This window comes from Tyto alba, unplaced genomic scaffold (genome assembly GCF_018691265.1).
Source record: "Tyto alba isolate M040663 unplaced genomic scaffold, T.alba_DEE_v4.0 Super-Scaffold_22, whole genome shotgun sequence".
Lineage (NCBI taxonomy): Eukaryota > Metazoa > Chordata > Aves > Strigiformes > Tytonidae > Tyto > Tyto alba.
In genome coordinates this window covers 31,259,164-31,278,748 of record NW_024881296.1, presented here as the reverse complement: position 1 = coordinate 31,278,748, position 19,585 = coordinate 31,259,164, and the positions used below count along the sequence as shown (strand labels likewise).

Here is a 19,585-nt window from a genome sequence, read left to right as displayed (position 1 = left end):
ATTCTTTTTTTCTTCAGTGCGTGCAACCTCTGAAATAAATATAAAAAAGAAAAGAAAGAGGACTACTGGAAGAGAAATTGAAGAAGGCAGTGAGAGAAAGAAGAAAAAGAATAAACAGTATCGGCCCAATTATTTTATTTCTCTTCCAATTACTAATCCAGAGGTGATATTCTTTATTATACTAATACTTCAACAGCTGTATGTGTTTATAAGAATGGTGTTTGGTCTTGAGCAAAACAATTTTTTTCAGGTACTTTTAAAGGAACATTAGCAGTCTATTCAAAGAGAAACATTATTTTATATAACATTTTTGTGAATAAAATTGCTTATTTGGAAAAGACTAGAGGAAAAATATTTATCTTTTTATTCAGTTTGTCAGTCTTAATGGATTTCACATTAATTTAAGCTAGTTTAAATTTTCCCTCTGTACTGTTCCAGTATTGCTTCTTTTGTCATTTACTTAGAATAAGGAGGAGAAACGTTCCTATTCAATTTAATAAGAAAATCCCTAGCAATATTTTTAGCTCTCCTTATAGATAGGAATTTAAATTTGGATCTGTTGCTGTTTTAGCTAGGCAGTTTGTAGTTTAACATTTTCCAGTAAAACTGATCATCTTATTTAAAATTCAAGCAACCTATTGTTTTAGTGAGTTGTTGTTCAAATGAATTCAAGAAGTACAAAGAGCTCTTTAAGAAAATGCATTTTTTTGTAATTAGCACGTGTTGTCTCATTTAGAGAGTGAATGAGAATAATGTGTTACATGCTGTGGATTGTCTCTGGTAGGGCTTTGATATCTTTTGTGTCTGCAAACAAGGAAAGCAGGCGCGTTATGTTTAAAAAGTTAAACACAACACTTTACTGCCGTTTGCAAACTTCCATTTATTTTTTAATACCAGGAGCTATCTCAGGTGAATTTTATCTCATCCTACATCTGTACTGTCTGTTCTCTGAGAGAGTCAAAGATTAAGAGAATCTGAAATGAAAATAAACCAAAGTAGGTTTGACAGTGCAGTCTTTGATTCTTCAGAACATACTATGTGAAGAAGATTGTAGAGACTGTTTTATAAGATCCAGGATAGCCTGACACAAATATCGTGGGAGATCTTTTGTGCCATCTTACTCTGAAGTAACTTTTCTTCCTATCTGTTCCATGATTTAACAAGTGCAAGAGTAATGAGGGGTTATATAATCTGAAAATTGAGAATTCCTGCTCATAATCGTTACTATGATGAATGGCTGGTTGAGTGGAAAAGTCTTAACTATGCATGCTTTTTTATATGTCATGTATTTAGTCTTACATCATTTGCAGACAACTATATTAAATCTCAGAGCGTTTGGGAATTCCAGGACTTTGCTAAAAAGTTTTGTTTATACTTGCCTTAGATGTAGAGTTGTTCCGAAAAATACACGTTGGAATTTGTATAGGCAACATTAGCCAGAATTTAGAGTTAAGACACCTGGTTTCATGATAGCCAGAGGGTGTCTGGTAATTACTGATAGTATTTCAGTTCGTAATGAGAGACCTTTTAATTTTTGCAGATCTGATTTTTACTAGATATCTATTGCACATTAGCTTAACGTCCTGAATGGCAAAACTTGTTTTAAGAAATTTGTTCAGAAAAATACTGACCATTCCCATTAGAATGTGTTTTTTCAGGAAATTGATGTGTTCCTTATGATTAACAGAGCTACCAACATATATCAAGGCCTTTTTTTTTTTTTTTAATTGACCTGAAAGCTACTTGTGCTTATGTTAAAAAAGTCAGTATGTAGAGTATATTTGTGAAGCATTCACCACAGAATTTCAAATAGAAAACTTCAGTCTGATTTTTTTTTTTTTTACATGCTTCTTTTAGACTTTATACACCAAAGCTGATTTGTCTGTGCTATCTTTGCTTACTGTGCTTTAAGAAATAACTCATTTTGTCAGATGGTCAAGGTTATTGGATTTGATTTAATTTCCACTAACATATTCAAGAATTGTTGCTGTTGTTTTTTTGGTTTTGTTTGAGTTTTGGTTTTTTTTGTTTGTTTGTTTGGGGTTTTTTGTTTGTATTCGTTTTTGTTTGTTTTTTCTCAAAATCACTGCAAGTATCATAATGACAAGCACAGAAAATGTTTTGAGTACAATTTATAAAGCATGTATAACCATACAAATAATTTTCAATGAAGAAAATGTAGTTCTAATGATTTTAAAGAAAAAGACTGATGAAATTAGAACTATATACATGTTATATGGAAATTAATTGAAATATCTTTGAAGAGTATTTAAATGTGTATTGGACAGTATAATCAGAAGTGTAAATTGGATATCTCTACAAATTATTTACTGAATATTCTGATTTTATATGTGCCCAAGGCTGCAAAGATCTCTTTCTTTTTCCAGACACTTGTCTGCACATAGCAACATGCAAGTTTAGCAAAGCGGGCAGAGAAAGTCCTTGAAGAAGCCTTTTATTTGGATTACTGGCAGTGTAAAACTGGATGATCTTAATCTGCTTCAGGAATTTATCATACTTATGGAAGCAAACTCCTGTTCAGATGTGATGGGGACTGTCCAGTGATTTATTAATCACTCCATTCGTACCCACTTTGGGTTTACTCGGGTCAATTAGCACAGCTTTGTCAGAGGATAAAACTTTCTTCTGCTAGAATGGTTTTTACATAAACGTTTGATTTCAGTTTGTGTGCTTTCTTGTTCACTTGCATGATGGGATACAGTAATTGTAATGGCTAACTGTTGTTTCTGTGTCTGTCTTCCCAGATTACTGGCAGTATTCAGGCTGTCCAAGATGCAATAATACAAAAGGATCAAAGGCTTTCCAAAGCAATGGTTCGCTCTGGCTCATTGCATATCACCATGTTAGTGATGCATTTATCCAGTGAAGAAGAAATTAGCATGTAGGTATTTGGTGTTAAATTAAGTATATACAAGTATTTTTTCTGGATGAGTTTATAAAAGGACTATAAGGGGTAACTGATGCTTATTTTTTGCCATACACAGCCCTATATTACTAGGGTTACTGGACATTTAATTCATGCTGTTCTTAAAATGCTAATCTTAATATTATCCATTTTTATAACATGGTATGTCATGACCTCTGAACAAAATATGCTTTTTGCTCTTGCGTTTTTCTTACTGTGTGCTGAACTTGCATGCACAAATCTCGTTTTCTGAAGTAATTATTTTAAAACAATATTTTGATATAGGGGACACTGGACAGATTAACAGGGGTGTTTTCAGAATTTCATAGTTTAATGTCTAAGTGTTAGATGTGACTACTTGCTTTATAAAAATGCAATTCATTGGTGTTTTTTACTGTTTATCACATGCTGTACTGCTATCTGACAAGCCTACTCTAATGTGTAAGTTCAATGGTTAATACAATGTTCAGACTTTTAAGTCTGTCTATACAGCTGTAATTTATGAACGTTCAGAATAATAATTTTTATGTCTACCTATAATTTTGACTTGAAATGAAGACATACATTGTATTTTATAGTCCTGCTTTACACAGACTTTCGTGACAGTGTCTGTTTAGATGTGGTACCCAATGGCCTGCATATGTGATATGTCTATATTTGCACATTATAATTGCAAAATTGAGATTGCAAACACTTTGGTAACTGTAACAGAGTATTATGTAAAATGCTGATAAATGGCCTGCTGGCATTATAATGAACATCTGGGAATCCTCCATTGCTTATGTGTCCGTTTTGTAGTGAATTGCTGATCAATCAAAATTCATCAGATCCTTATAATTCTGTGAAAGAGAAGCCTCTCAAATTCATCTCCCCCAGATGAGTTCTTTCAGGGGCCTTCTGTCATATATATGTTTATGTATATCTCTTTATATATGTATCTATTTTGTATATCTTACTAGTTTTCTCTGCAGTGTTACCAGGCATGTGGTCCACATACTGAATTAACTAGATCAAATAATGAGTAAGTGCAGTGAGACATAGCTTTGGTTATGGTAATACAGTTACAAAATAATGTGTCTAATAAGTGAGTGTTGAATAATTTTTCCCCCAGAAGGTTTGGCTGTTAGAGTGCAGACTACTCATAAGAAAGCAAGAATCCAGGATAGAATGTAGGAACCATTTGGTAGTCAAGGTAATGCCTCTAATAGGTAGAAGTATTTTGACTAGAAACATTTAGCACACCTAAAAATAATGAGATACCAGTATATCTAAATCAATTGCCCTGCATGTTTTTCACACTTGTTTCCTTGAATGGTATAGTCTTGAGGCTTCTACGCTCTTACCTCTCCTGTGAGGATGTGAGTCTGTCAGCATCCTCATCTCTAATGGTCTGATCTAAAGGGAGAGAAGCAGATAGCTAGGAGCAGGGAATAGAAGGAAAAGCAAAGGATACTAGACCTGCTGGACTCCCTCTCTTCTCCATGTGCCTTTTGTCTCCTGGAGTGGGCACACCAGCTTCTTCTGCCCTGGTTGATGAGCAGACTGAAAATTGGTGAGATCAACCACCGGCTGTGTGTGCAATATCTTTAAAAAGGGTTTGAAATATGAACTTTAAAAAAAGGCAATGTGAGAGGATATCTCAAAGCCAAGTATGCCTCCTCATGAATATTTTTTAGAGTCCTAAACTATATCAAAACAAATTTTCTCAAAATCAGTATCTTCTGCTAATCCTTGAGCAGCTTCTCAGCTCTTCACTGTCCAGCTGCCACCCAAACACTTACGGAGTTGTTCTCTGCCTCTCCCAGCAGAACTCCACAGTCCAGGCATGCAGGAGCTGTCCTCTAGTCAGCAGCAGCTTCCCCAGTGATTCACCCCTTCCCTGGCCAGATGCCTCCTACAGGTATCTAGCTCAGCTATCCTCAGGTATTCTAGATTGTATTTTCTATTTTCTGGAATTTTTTTTTTTTTTTTTTTCTTCATAACAGATGTTTTCTGTTTAATCTTTTGGGAGAACTTGAGTAAAAAGTTGAATTTTCCTTTCTTTGCTTCATCAATTTTTAATACCAGGTTAATGAAAAAAAAAAAAAAACCACAACCAAGGTCCAGGCTGGCAAAAGAACCTGTGTGTAACATAGGGTGAGAGTTATCCCTCAAGCGAAGTGCAGTTAGTCAGGTGAGCATCTTAGAGTTCAGTGATCCTTAGGTTTGGATCCCTTAAGTTACTTAGATATCTACAGTTTTTTTACTGTGTTTGCACAATAGTGCCTCTGTCTATACAGAAATGAAACGTGTTGAACACTATTTGAAGTCAAAATGCGTGATAAGAATGTGCTAAACATAACATTCAATTCAGCACAAAGGCCTTTGTGTAGTATTTTAGTACATAGAGCTTTCACCCTGAAAATGGAAGATCTGTATTCTAGGCCACTCTTCCTAAGGGAATCCAGACCTGTAATTCCCGTGTGAGTTTCCTAACTGATTGGCTGTGGTCTAGCCTTCATGAATGCACTTCACATCTCTTTCTGTAGGGCTATATGAAATCAGGAATGTGAGATTTTAAAAAACATAAGGCAAGCAAGCAAGAGACATGACAGCACTCCCTTCAAGCAAAGGACTCCTAGTCTGTGCTAACTGTATGCATAGTCATGGGATCACGTACTAGAAATCGGGATGCGTGCCTTTGCAGTAAATGCCTTCATTACCAGACTACAGTGTCAAGTTCTTCTTACTTGTTATCTGTCAAAGACTGTGAATCTAACCACCTTGTTATAAATATGAGAGCTGAAAGGATTCAGTTTGGCTTTTTTTTTTTTTTTTTGCAAGATTGTTTTTTTTCTAACAATTAATCAGAATTAGCAAATCAGAAATTTCTAAAAAGAAACTACGTGCTGTAGTAATGTAATGTAATACTTACATTACAACAATATAAAAAACCCCTAGGCATTGCTTTTATAATCCTACTTTGTATTCACTTAGAATATGCTGCTTAATACTTTTTTTTACTTCCTTTCTCCACTTTGGAGTAAAATGATAGTAAACTTTTTTGTTATCCCTGTGGGTTAATTGCACTGAGTATACCTACTATTTGACATCGTAAATACTATTTGGTATGGAATAACAAGACAATACCACTGTTGTGTTTTTTGCTGTTGACTTCAGTGGAAATGTTTGTCCTCGTGCATTATTCTTACAAAACAACTGTTAGATGTTATGAAGTGATTGATATAATATGAAAGTACAAAATATGCTAGAGATGAGATGACGACTATTTTTTGACTATAGTTTAGTGTTTACAAGATCATATATGAAAGAAAAAATAGAAGTAAATCTTCAGTAACGCAGTGCTAAACCGAAGACACACTGCACTGTTTGAATTGACCTTTCATAGATTTCATCCAGTAGAGTTGAGCTGGTCAGTGAATTCTGCAGCATACCCTACAGTATGGAAATAAAAATCTTTGTTCAGCTGCGGAACAGAGCTTTCCATTACTCTTTGTGTACCAGTTCTCAGATGCCTAAAACCCATCTCTGGATTTTTTGCATGTGCATGATTCACTACTTGAAAGCTCAACTGCAATATTTGTCACTGTATTTAAAATATCTGTACTTGTTTTGGAACAATTTTCAGGTTCATGTCAGTAGATAAATCTACATATGATTACCTGTAAAGGAATCTGACTGGTATCATGAGTATTAGATGGTGTTTTTGAAAGGTCTTGAAGTACAGCCCATACAGAAGACACAGGAACAGGTTTGCCTAATGCTGATAAAAAGGTAGATAAGTGTCAGAGACTATGCTCAACGAAAAATATCTTTGCCAAAGAACAAGTAAAGGCATTGTTGTTTAAAGTGGTTATATAGGAGCTAAAGTACCTCTAGGCTGTAGAATAAAACCCTATAGAAAAAACACAGGAGGACTATATGAATCAATGATATTTTGTCATATAATTAACCTTAACGTCTTTCTTAACCTGACCTAGGTTTCAATTAAATGCATAGTTCTTATCAAGAGGCCATCTTGTTAAACAGATTGGAAATGTGCGTAAAGTTGTTTGTAATTTTACAGGCTTAAAGAGTATAATTTAGCCTACTTTAGAAATCATGGTAGTGGCTTTCATCCAGCTAGGACAGAAAAAGTAAAATAAACTCTTGAGAGTTTTTAACCAGTTACTGCCATCTAGCGTTTGTAAAGTCAGCATCGGTTTAGTGAAAAGTTGAAATTCAATTTCGTTCAATAAAGTTAAAAGCTATGAGGATGTGAGAGATCTTTTAGAAGACACGAGGACTGTTTATATAGTCTTTGTTTAGCATGTAAATCACTTCAAGTACGGGTGAAAACAAATAGTTCGTGTAATCGTACATAGACTTAATGCAGCTAATTAAAATGTTTAATAAAAGGTTACCAGGCTTGCTGTTTCTTAAGTTACATGTAGATTATGTGTGCGTGCTATTTATCTCTTAAAGAAAGTAAGCATCAATTTAGATAGTACTTCTTTTAATAACAGTTCTCAATGAGCTTAATAGTAATTGCCATATAATTTTATCGTTTATATATATATATAGTGACTAACTTCTGTTTATAATATTAAGTAACACTGTAGCAACTCTGAATGAAGCAGAATCTTAGAATGTTCAGTTAAGCTATCAGGAGATGAAAAAAGATAATTAAAGAATCAAAACCCAAATGCTTCCGAGTAAGCCTTGTGTAAATAGGATGCACAGAAGTAATAGAGATGCTATGATTTTAATAGCTGGTCACTTTGAGGACTGGGATAAAGTCATTTGATGAATTACACCTGCTGCTAGGTCTGCCTTATTATTTTTGTGGTTTTACAGCAGGGTGTATGAACCAATTTACCTTTATAAAATTGTACTAATAATACTGACTGCATTAATAGGAAGTAGTGTAAAAGTACCTAAGTAGATAATAAATTGATAGTAATAAAACTTTGAGATTTTTGCATGTAATGATTAATAGCACTGTAAACAGTATTAATATATTTGACTTTCACATAGATACTTTCTTTCTTCTTGACAGAGCAGTTGGTGCTCTTTCAGACAGCAAAGATTTTGTAGAAGATCTCCTGAAAGGAAAAATTGTGGATTTGTCTTTTCAAGGAATTGATCACTTCAGAAATGAAGTTGGATTTGTGAAGTTGGCAGAAAATGATCATACAACTATACTTACGAAAATAGCAGGTACAACTTGTCAATCTAGTTTAAATCTTTTAAAGACTTTTTGACAACCTAGATGAGAATGGAGCACGGTAAGTTGGTGCTAATTTAGTTAACATTAATATACCTTTAACAATTGAAAAGGCTACATAACGAATTTTCCAGCACAGTTCAAAAGTATATTAATGAATTACGGGCAGTACTGTTCTCTGTTATCTTTTTATTTAGTATATGTGAAAAATGTAGTGCAGATTTGTAGATGGATATAAAGACTCCGTTCTACCTTGTTTTGGTCCAGATACTGTCTGCTGTTTCTCAGCTGATATTTATCCCCTTTCAATTTGTATATTCATATTTACTAACTTTAAGAACTGTATCTTTGATGCATTTTCCATGACTTGCAAAGCTACATAATTCTCTCCTTTGTGTTCATGCTGAGTAGAGCACTGAGAGACAGGGATGTTCTTTCCTCTTCCATGGTCTGGGGAGACTTTAAGTTTTGTGTTTCCTGTATGTTACACATTATCGCTTTTAAATCTCAGTGAATTAACTGTAACTTGCCACTTGCACGTGTGTAAGTGCATATATACCCACATTCATATATATGTATATATGTACTTTATACGTGCACTTCTGTAGATGTATAGAGTAAAGTCTAGACTTTCTCTGCACCCCTAGAGGATAAGGGAAATTTGGGAGAAGGACGTGACTCATCTGCCAGAGTAATGGTGTTGGATTCCATGCTGGTTTAGCCTCAGACTTTTTTTTTTTTTTTTTTTTGAGCAGTTATGGAACCAGTCTGTGGCTTGTTCCATGTTAATTGCCTTCCTTTAGCAATTAGGAAGTTGTTGAAACATGTGGCAAGTTCATGCTACTTTGCATGTGCACCCACATGTACACTTCAAAAGCAAAACTCTCAGTTCTGTCCTACAGGTGGAGCTAAGGTCACTGCCTTTGCCAGTCAGATAAAACACATCCAAAGGTACAGTTCAAGTCAGTAGGAATATATAAATTAAAAGGAGTATAAATATCAGCTGAGAAACAACGGTCCGTACCTAGACCAAAGCAAGATAGAGTGGAGTTTTCATCTATGAGTCTATAATTAAACTATGTTGTTTACAGATATTAAATAAAAATTCTCAGGAGTACAGTACTGTCTGTAGTTCATTGGTGTCCTTTAAAACTATCCCGGCAATTCCAACTATTCCTTGGAAAAACGAATTTTTCAGTATTGATGAATTATCTTTTGTGCTCTGAGGAATGTGAGGTCACATCATTTTTTAATAGTGCCATAACCCATGGAGGACATTTTGCTGAGTAGCAAAGACTGCTGCTGTCACGCTACTTCTTTGCAGTCCTGTATAGGAAAAAAATTAGAATAAGTCTTTATTAATACAGTGCTTTCTCTAGCAATCCATTAGTTTATATTTCTGAAGTGCCTTTAGAAAATGTTTAGTATTTTTTTTAACTTACATTTTAAAGAAAGGTGGAATAGGAGACTGAACTTTTCAGCTTACCAAATTGCTATGCTGTTATTGGGCAATGCTTTATTATTTTAAGGGGCACTTAATAGGGAAGTACTTCTGATATTCAGTGTGGTAGGAATTGAACCGTTGTTACAGTTCCAGAGAGGCTTCAGTTGACAAATAATCCTATAATTATATCAAAGATTGAATCTACCAAGTATTTCTTTGGTCCTTTGGAGAATATGTTTCTTCATCCTTGCCTCTGAGTCTGTCTTTAGGTTTCTTTTAAAGGTGACAGAATATTCTATGTATGTTGTTTTATAAACAGTGACATAATTCATAAAATGTGTTCCCTTTCCATATCTCTTGTGAAAGGAGATGAATGGTTTCTGTTAGTGGCAGTAACTTTTGATTTTGAGAAGTTTATAGTTAAGAATTCAAAAATAATTGCAGTTTCTAGACATGGAGAGTCAAATATTTTTTAACTACAGGAAATAAAGGAGTTTATTATGGGTGATTTTCTACACATATTAGACTAGTGAACCAGATTTTGATCAAAATTAAACAAGATGTGGTCAGATTTCTACCTTTGTTTTTCAGTTTGATAGTCCTTCCTAGTAGACAAACTTACTGTGCAGTCAAATTTAGCAAACAATCAAATCTGTTTTCTTTATAAAGCATGACTACTGATACTCACTGGTGAGCATTTGTTGCCTATCTTAGAACTGCAGCTGTGTATTATTATTTTCACTTAACACTGCTGTTTAGTAAAAATGTTTCTTATTTCAGTGCTTACTTTTGCCAACCCAGTGGATCATTTCTTGGCCTTAGGCCTGTTGTTCAGTCTCTAGACTTATACAGTGATGTTTGTTTCATCTGGATTTAGTTCTGAAACAGGGTAGGGAGCTGAACATTACCAGAAGAAAATGGTAAAATGACTGAAAACGGTTAATGGGTAAGGCTTCAGCATATTCTATCTTAACATTTCTTAGTGACTGTCATAACTGTAACTTCTGAACTGGTGCTGATTTCAGAGTATCTTTTTGTGCCTTCTTGGAAGAGCTAATATTATTTCATAACAGGTAACCAATAATTCATGAAATCAAATACAGTTTTTGTATTGATGCTTGTGCCAGAAATAAAGATTTTAGGTCTGTAATCACATAACACTGAACGTTATACAAGTGTGTTTCAAAAGTTAGCTTGGTTTCCACTATTTTCATATGCAAGGCCAGGTATGAGTAGCAAGAAAATAAATACACTAAATAGTTTCTACATATGTCTTTATTAGATTAAATTGCAAAGAATTTAATATAAGTAACTTGATAAAAATAGGTAATTTCTTATTATACAGATGTCCTTCAGGGCAGTGCAATTTGGAATATGAAATAATATTAAATAATAAAAAATAAAAAGAATCCATGTGAACTCTACAGAACTGATGAGATAAACAAGAGAGTTGTTAGGATTCTCCCCCTTCCCCCAGGTGTATCACATGTATAATTCCTTTAATGTAAGAGTACACTTATAGAGTTTATTGCAACACAGTTTTGTTTGCATGCAGTTTTTACAGAACATTCGCAGACAGTCCTCTAAGGGCCAGACCTCCTACTGAAGGTGTTGCATTTTGGGGAAAAGACCATGTAGTACTTTCTGGGCTGTATTTGACACAATAAATATACCTTCTAATGTAAAGAATTGTGTTAGCAGAAGTGTGCCATTATTTTCTGTAATACTTTTAATATATTAACTCAAAACAGGCTGCATGTGAAAATTATGCCTAGTATTCCTGTTCTGTGGGTAGTATCCTGAATACACAATTTTTGAGAGACACCTGCAAGATAAAATATAGGAAGCTCTTTTGTTCTGGGCTGCTGTTGTCAGCATCTGTGTGAAGATTGCTATCAGGTCTTCATGTATACTGCTGTGAGTTTATATATGTTTGACAGAAATTAACTGTCACAAGTTTATACTGGCTCCTAGTGCCCTTGCCTATGAAATAATTTGCGTCCCTAGAAAACTGCAATTTTAAAACTGAAGGTGGCAAAAAAAATATACAGCATTGCCTGCAGGATATTATTGTTGTCGTCCATGGAACAGTAGAGAGAGATAAGAAATACCAGAAGTTAAATTAGCTTCTTGTAAGAGCCCATTTAGTTCCATAAATTATATGGAAATCTGTTTGATACCAGTAATGTCTGAATGTGGGACAGTATTATAATGGTAAGTGCATATCTGCTAATACCAATGTAAATGTAAGTTTGCCAGAGATAAAAGTTCAGGAAAAGCAGAGCTAATATGGATTTTCTGTTTGTTGTGCTTTGCTAGTTCTTTCCCAACAATCTGCTAAAAGACATTACCATGATACAGTTATCTTCCAGGAATAGTGCTAAACTGTTAGGACAGAAGTTTGAGGAGTATTTTAATCACTCTTTGTCCAAGTCTTTTCAGAAATTCTGAGCTAAAAGTGATGTATACACTTATAGTGATTTGTAATAAACTCTTAATTTCTTGTGCTTTGCTACACTACAGTGTTTGAAGTACTAACTGAATTTGGAAAAAGTAATGAATTGTGTGGCTTTGATTGTCATTTTGACTATTATGCTGTAAATGCTATTTGAAACTGATAAAAGTAAGTGAATTCTTTTTTGCCTGCAGGAATGGCAGATTTTGATTTTATGGATGGATGATGCACATTATGGTCTGACCATGAGGGGGAGCTTTTATTTCATGAACAAAAAAGTTACTCTTCTTACACAGATAACTAATTTGCTTTTGGTCCTTTGTTTTTAAGAAATGTTGATTTGTTGTGTTAAATATTTTAATACAGTTAGGACTGCACTAGACAGACCTGTACACCTAACTAGTAATTTCCTATAACTTTAGTTTTATATGAATGACATTTAGTCTAATCTTACTAAATTGATTTTCCTAACAATCCGTACTAGAGAGGAAGAAATGGAAAGCAAGTCATACAGCCCATTTTCTTCTCTAGGTACTTTACACCGTTACTCAAGCATAAGCTGGCATTGCCACCGCGCCAAAGCAGTCCGGCCCCTTGTGCTGTGCTGGAGATTCGTGCAGCCACATGGTGAATTCAGCTGTGGTTACAATAATGTTTTTACCTTTGCCAGCTAATTTTTATCCATTCCAGTTTGCTAGGGCAGTTTACTGTATAGCTACATGACAGCACAAAAGATAGCAGCAGTGGCAGGCATGGGGCTGGAGAGGAGGGACAGGCTGGCAAGGATGGTGGTTTATGAGCTTCTTTAAGGATTATGAAACTACACATTTAGCATATGTTTTAGGGTGAGTTACATTGCTCTGACTTCAGAGAGCCTAGTGAAATAGTTTAATTCAGTTAATTTAGTTCACTTAAGTTCCAGATGGCTGAAGCTAAGATAAACGAATTTTGCCTCTTGTCAGTTATTCTTAAGTCATTTCACATGATGGAAAAATTGAGAACTCCAAACTGTTGTTATTTTCCATTCAAACAACTGATTTGTACAGGGTGAACAAAAAGCTGCTAGTCCAAATGCATAACAGTTGCACTGAAAATGTACTGCTGTGACATGTTAGATTTTCTTCTAGTCCATGTGACATTAGTTATAATTCCTGCTAATGTGTGTAGCAGAACTTTACCAGGCTGTCTAGAAACGTGGCTCATCTACAAGAAGAAGAGAAGCATGCTCTAAAGTTGAAAGTGGCAATGTTCTGCTGTCTCAAGAATATAATTATCTGTCAGCAAATTTATATGTTCTGTATTGTGTGATGAATATAACCAACTGAAAAGAGCTCCAATGATTCTTTTGTTGTTTTCATCACAAGAGCCAAGGCACCTACTTGCTGATAGTGCTTATGTGAAAGGCTGATTCCCACAGACCTGAGCATTGTTCATGCCTTTTCATATTGCAGTTTTCTGCATGTGACCTTTTCAAATTCAGCTTTGTACTACATGACAGTTTTCTTTGGTTTCAGCCCCTTGAGTAGACAAATGGTGACAACAGGGGCAAACATTATCGTGAAAATGAACAGGCCCTATTACGGCCTAGTATAACACCAGTTAGTTTTATGAGTTTGTGCTTCCAACAGGTAATAGTTATTGTATTTAATTTGCTCTGGAGCTCAACATTTTATTAGTTGCATGGGAATAATAAATGCTAAGCTATTGCCAGATCTCTTATCTCACCTTTTCTGTGTGTGGCAAGTAGAAGAGGCTAAAGTAAATATGCAAGAGCATTAGGCTGGGATGGGGGCCTGGCTTGGTGGCACTGTTTTGCATTACCTCTCCTGCCCTTTGACTACTACTCTTCACACAGGGTATTAAAATGTTGATCAGCTGTGTGGAAGGAGTCAGAAAGAATCTTTTCAATTTGCTGAGAAAACTGTGATTTGGCTGTATAATGCAATTTCCTCAAGGTACAGAGAGGGCAGATACAAGGGGAAGAATAAGGGTTTAATAGAAAGGAAGTTGGGGTAGCAGGAGTAAGTAGAGGATCTGTTTGTATGGCAAGGAGAAAGTAAATGTTACGATAGGATTTTGATATTTACAGACCAGGTAATCTCTAATTTGCTGTTATGTAGTCAGGTGGAACTGGAAGCAAAGTTTTAAATTGTTGCAAGGAATCTATTCAATTAGTAGGGAGATTGAAAGATCTTCAGTTTGTCACAGTATTTTATCTTTTCACCTTGATGTTTATTATTCTCACTGTTGTGCATGTGAAATATATAAAACACACTAACCATGTGCATGCCTAGCTCTGAATCTGTCTTTTAATTTCTCCTTGATTGTTTATTATGAGATGTTTTTGTTAACATCATCCCTCTGTACAGGACACATACATCTGGTTATAGGCCACAGAGCACTGCTGTGTTATTTAATGAAACTGGATGTGCTGTTCACTATGTTAATTGCCTTTGTTCCTCTAAAGCAACCAGTAGTGATCCCCGCATTTGTTCTTTAATGCTAAAAGTGTAAAGTATGCTTTTCTGAAAGCAAGGACAGAAATACTTTCAGATTTTCATTTACGTTCTTCTTAATATTGTGCTGCCAAACACCTCATTAAAATGAAGCAATAAGATATGGTTTTTGTGGTTTAATGGAAGGTACGCTCACCCACTTCTTTTTGTGATTGTGACAAACTTCTAGGAAGTGTTGGAATTGATTAAAGCCAGTAAAAGAGCTGAGTTTCATCAAGAAGTCCTACCTAAGTTTCTATTTCAGTCTAGCACTTTGAGTCTTCACATTATCATTGTTTGTCTTGTAAGGCTTACCTTACATATTGGCATTTGTGCACAAAGTGGGGATTGCTTGATCCAACTGCTTCTTGGATCCTACTTTATAAATGAGCGTATCTTTCTTCTATATGCATGTATGGTGTCAGAGAGAAACAGAGCAACACACGCAGTCTGCTGATATGTGTTTGAAATAACCATACAGCTCACTGGTAGACTATAGTGGTGTGGTACAGAGACAAGTCACTGGAGGAAAACCTAAGTAATACATAACCATGTAGCAGTGGAAGAACCATTGGGAAATCAGCTTGACTCTGGTTTACCTTTTGGCACAGTTTAAAACTGTTTGCAGAGACACGCTAATACTGATGGGGAGAAAAAATAGCCTCTCTTTATATGGAGAGATGAGAAGCAAGGCCTTTCCTTTTCTTACATCCTGGAGATAAAAATCACCAGCACGTGAGGCAGTGACTGACCCTGGTTTAGCCACCACTTTTTTCATCGGAGCTTGGGGATTGCTGAGACGTTTAGGAGTCGGTAGTTTTTGTCAGGCAGCAGCGAGGGACATTGCTCAGGCTGATGCCATCCTTCAGAATGGTCTTAATGGTATGACGGTAGAGTTTGATGCTTGATGCAGCCTTTTATTATATATCCCAAGTGTAACATAATACAGAAACTTTTTTTAAATCCATAATGCTTACCTCTGCTGACATACAGTTGAGGTCATGATAAATATTAGCATCTGAAATCGATGACTTTGAGTTCTTAATTACCTTGGAAATTAGTCTTGTAAGGCTTTGAAAGAGCACTGTTCTCAGTGCTATTATGAAAGGAAGGATGACCGAAGAGCTGCTTTGTGAACCCCAAACTTCTGCTAACTGATAGCCAACAGAACACTCTTAAAAAACAACTAAGAACTTAAAAACTTTAACGTGGCTTAACATGATAGTTATAACTGTAAGTTATCTTTGCTTAGTTTTTCTTCAGCTCCAAGTATAAAGTAAAAAAAAAAAAATAATAAAGAGACAGAATACTGTTCCTAACTTCTAGACTTTTTGATTGAGGGAACCTGTTTTAGAGACAAGCAGAAGTGAATAGACTGGAAGAAAACGTACATACATAGCAGCTTTTTGTATCTCATGAAATCTTGGAAAAAAGGATGGCCCCTTGTATTATGGAATATGGCTCAATGTGCAGTTTTTCCATGAATCATTCTGTATTGATCTAGCTGTTGAATTTTTGAGTCTTTGCAGTATATAGTGGTTCTGAATAAGTTTCATATATCACATTTCAAGTCTAATTATAGGGAAACAGTTGTCTAATGGATTCACCCACATCCAATGTAAGAGAGGTAATGACATTCAGTAAGTTTGACATTATGAAAATAGGGTACAAAATGGTATTGCAGAGTACTTCAAATTGCATTAAAGATGGTCTGAAAGCTGTCCAAAAGTTTGTTCCAGGAAGTCACTGAGCTTGTAAAAATAGCCTTAACTTTTCTAGGGTCTACTTCGAAGCTGCTACTTCTACTTTGATCAGCCTGAGACTAATAAGAGAAAACACAGATCTTCTTTGATTTTTTTTCAGTCTAGCTAGTAATGTTGATATCTTTGGGAAAGATGACAGATCTTCATTTAAGACTCATGGGCATCATTTGTCTACGATTCCTGTCACTGGCCTCTAATTTCTTTCAGTTCAGGCAACCCCCATCATAAACTTTTAACATTTGTGTATTTGCTCAGTCTTTAAATCCACTTTCATGCTGTCCTGTAAGCTTGGAACTTTCTTGCCCACAGCATCCATGCTTCCTTCCCCACTTCTCATAAAACCCTTCTCATGCCACTTCTTCAAAGAGCTGCATGGATATTAATAGTATTACATTATCTTCTAACTGTCCTGTGCTCTCAGGAAAATATTTCCCTTTGTTTCTTTTTCCCCCCTCCATCTACTCAGATTTCTTTCTGTTTTCATTATCTTTGAAGAAGGAGACATTGTGCTAGTTATGTTCATAAGTCACCTTAACCAGTAAAATGTCACATTTTCCCGAACTGTCAAATACGGCAAAACTTCAGCTATCTGCAGTACCAGCAAGTGTGGCCAATTTCTTGAGCCTGTGATGTTTAATAAGTCTATGCCATGACAAAGAAGTCTGATCACCATGAGAAGATGTGTGGACACAAGCACATACACACACATAAATCTATTAAATTTAAAACTGCAATTTCTCTCTGAAGTTATGCTTTCTTCCCTCTGAGCCAGTTTTTCATTGTATTTTTTCTTGACTGGAATTGCCAGGTATGGAAAAAAAGACTAATTTAGAAAGAGAAATAGAAGCAGACATTGAACAAAGGTATTTAGCACAAAATGAAGACATAAAGGCCATGTGGTTGCTGTTCATCAGTGTAAAGGGCAGGTGCACTATTGCCCAACTGTAACACACATTTATAGTGCCATATGATCAGTCTACTCTGTTGAAAATACTGGCTTTAAAATTCTGTGGTCAGATTCACATTGTCAAACCACTGGTCTGACACTAAGCTCTTACTTTAAAGGTGTAAATCTTCACCAGTGCAGATCTTAATTGCAGAAGTGGGAAATAAGACACTGCTTGGCATAAGACATGATGGCAGAAAGAATTTGAACTTTTAGGGGAGAAAAAGAATACCATCCACAAGACTGAGTCAGAATATCACAGCGTAGCTTAAACCTGATTTTGAGAAGACTAAACCTTTGCTGGAACATCAAAGTTGATGAGTCCCCAAATGATGCAGCTCAGAGAACCAAACACAGGAACCAGAAAATGGCTTTGTTACAGATAATTTCAGTTTTAAATAAATGTAACATTTTATTAGTTTATTAACATCAGAAAACAAGCGAGCCGTTGCATACATGAAAATACATGCACACCATAACTAAATGACTTAATTTGAACTTCCATATCTTAGCTTGAAGAAGCAGCAAACATTTATTTGTGGTCTTCTGTTTTGATATGTTAATCCGTTGTTCATCAGCATTTGTGTCCACAGCTGCACAATAGCTCAGTGGGGATTCAGTGTAGATGTTTCCTGCAGACACAATTTAAAATAGTACAAGTAGGTAAGCTGTACTGGTGTACAGATACATAGCTATAGCTATAGGGTAGGTTTCTAGATGTAGATACATAGCTGTATAGGTTTAGATACATAGATCTATAGACCTATATAGCAGTTATGCTTGTGTATACATTTATACATATGTGGAGTGAGGGAGAGAGAGACAGTGAGCCTGGGCACAAACTGGGAGACACGAGGTGCCCTCTGAACATGAAGACACCCTTTTTCACTGTGAGGATGACCGAGCACTGGCACAGGCTGCCCAGGGAGGTTGTGGAGTTTCCCTCCCTGGAGATGCGCAAACCCCATCCAGACACAGTCCTGGGCAGCCAGGCCTAGGTGGCCCTGCTCGAGCAGGGCAGTTGAACCAGATGACCTCTGGAGGTCCCTTCCAACCTCAACCATTGTGGTAGGTTATTTTCAGCATCTGCCATAGTAATATGACCCCTACTACTATTGTGTAAATGCTTCACAAGTTTTAATTTGCTTGTCCTTTCAGTATCCTGTGAGTTAGAATAAAAGGTTGGGCTAATTCTTTTTTTATAAAATGCATCAGCATCTTGTAAGTGGGGAGTGAAGGTTGAACAAGAATTTTCAAGTGGGCCTATTTAAGAGATGGGCTTTGGGTCTTTGATTTCCTTGGCTTCTTTCAAAATCCCAACTTTTGCATAGACTGTGGAGCCTAAGGTTATAAATGATGTGCAGCAGAGAGAGAGAAGTGAATTTTGATCACCAGGTCCTGAATGAATACTCTCAGCTTCTAGAACTTTTCTGTTGCAAAGTAATGCATAAACTTGTAAAATGTCTTCTCAAATGTGATTTCAAAGTAGCTCATTTAAATAGTTACTATAGAAAACAAAAAATGGTAAGAGTAGAGACTCTGGAGTGACATGTGACAGTAGTGTGAGCTGTCAGACTTATGCTAACCAGCTTTATATGCCAATATTCCTCTTCCTTAGACATTCCCTATTTTTTTTTTCAGCCAGCTATGCTGTTTGTTTCCTGATGCGATGCATTTTCTTCCAGGTGGAAGAATAAAGCACTGGATCTTTCTGTTATAATTGAACTATCAAGCCAAAAAATAACACACTTAAATGTAAATACATTGTTATGGTAACGGTTGATTAAATTCATGTGATAGGATTGGTTTTTTTTTTCCCTATTTTGATTTTAATTCATCTACAGCTAGTGAAAAATTGGAAGTTGTATTTGCTAAGGAAAAAAAAAAATGTTCCTGTAGCTTTTCTGGTTTTTACTAATAGAAATATTGTACTTACTGGCATTATTTTTGCCACAGGTTTTATAAATTTTATCTAAACTTTTTCAAAATAAGAACAGAAATTTTTCATGTATTTTAGCTAAAAGAAATACAGAACATAATTCTAAAGTTATACTGAAATTTATTCCTGAGAAATTAAACATTACATTGGGCAGGTGAGTTGGGAAATAGTAAACTAGGTCAGTATATTAGAGTTGCTTTGGCCTAGACTGTAGATGGATAAAAGTATACATTAAAAATGATACATTAGCTTGGAAGGCAACAGTGAAGCTTAAAAAAACAAACAAAAATCAGCAGCATACCTGGTATGTTCCCTAATTCTGCCATGTATAGCCAGTGACAGAATTTAGAGCTTTCAATTTCAGATTTTCTTTGGTCTGAGTGGGAGATTACCCAAATACAGATAATAGAA

General features: G+C 35.5%; 1 protein-coding gene across 6 annotated transcripts in view; it reads left to right on the top strand.

Annotated features, from left to right (window-relative positions):
- The window catches only part of AKAP7 (A-kinase anchoring protein 7), an 85,578-nt gene that overhangs the window by 4,305 nt on the left and 61,688 nt on the right, over nucleotides 1-19,585 (top strand). For all 6 annotated transcript variants that reach the window (XR_006165608.1, XR_006165607.1, XM_042795984.1 and 3 more), the window contains exons 3-5: nucleotides 18-163; nucleotides 2,766-2,902; nucleotides 7,965-8,125. Coding sequence is in view for 4 of the 6 variants with exons in the window: in XM_042795984.1 (XP_042651918.1) it covers nucleotides 18-163; nucleotides 2,766-2,902; nucleotides 7,965-8,125 (444 nt within the window). In the remaining 2 variants the exon portion in view is untranslated. The remainder of the gene's footprint in view (nucleotides 1-17; nucleotides 164-2,765; nucleotides 2,903-7,964; nucleotides 8,126-19,585) is intronic.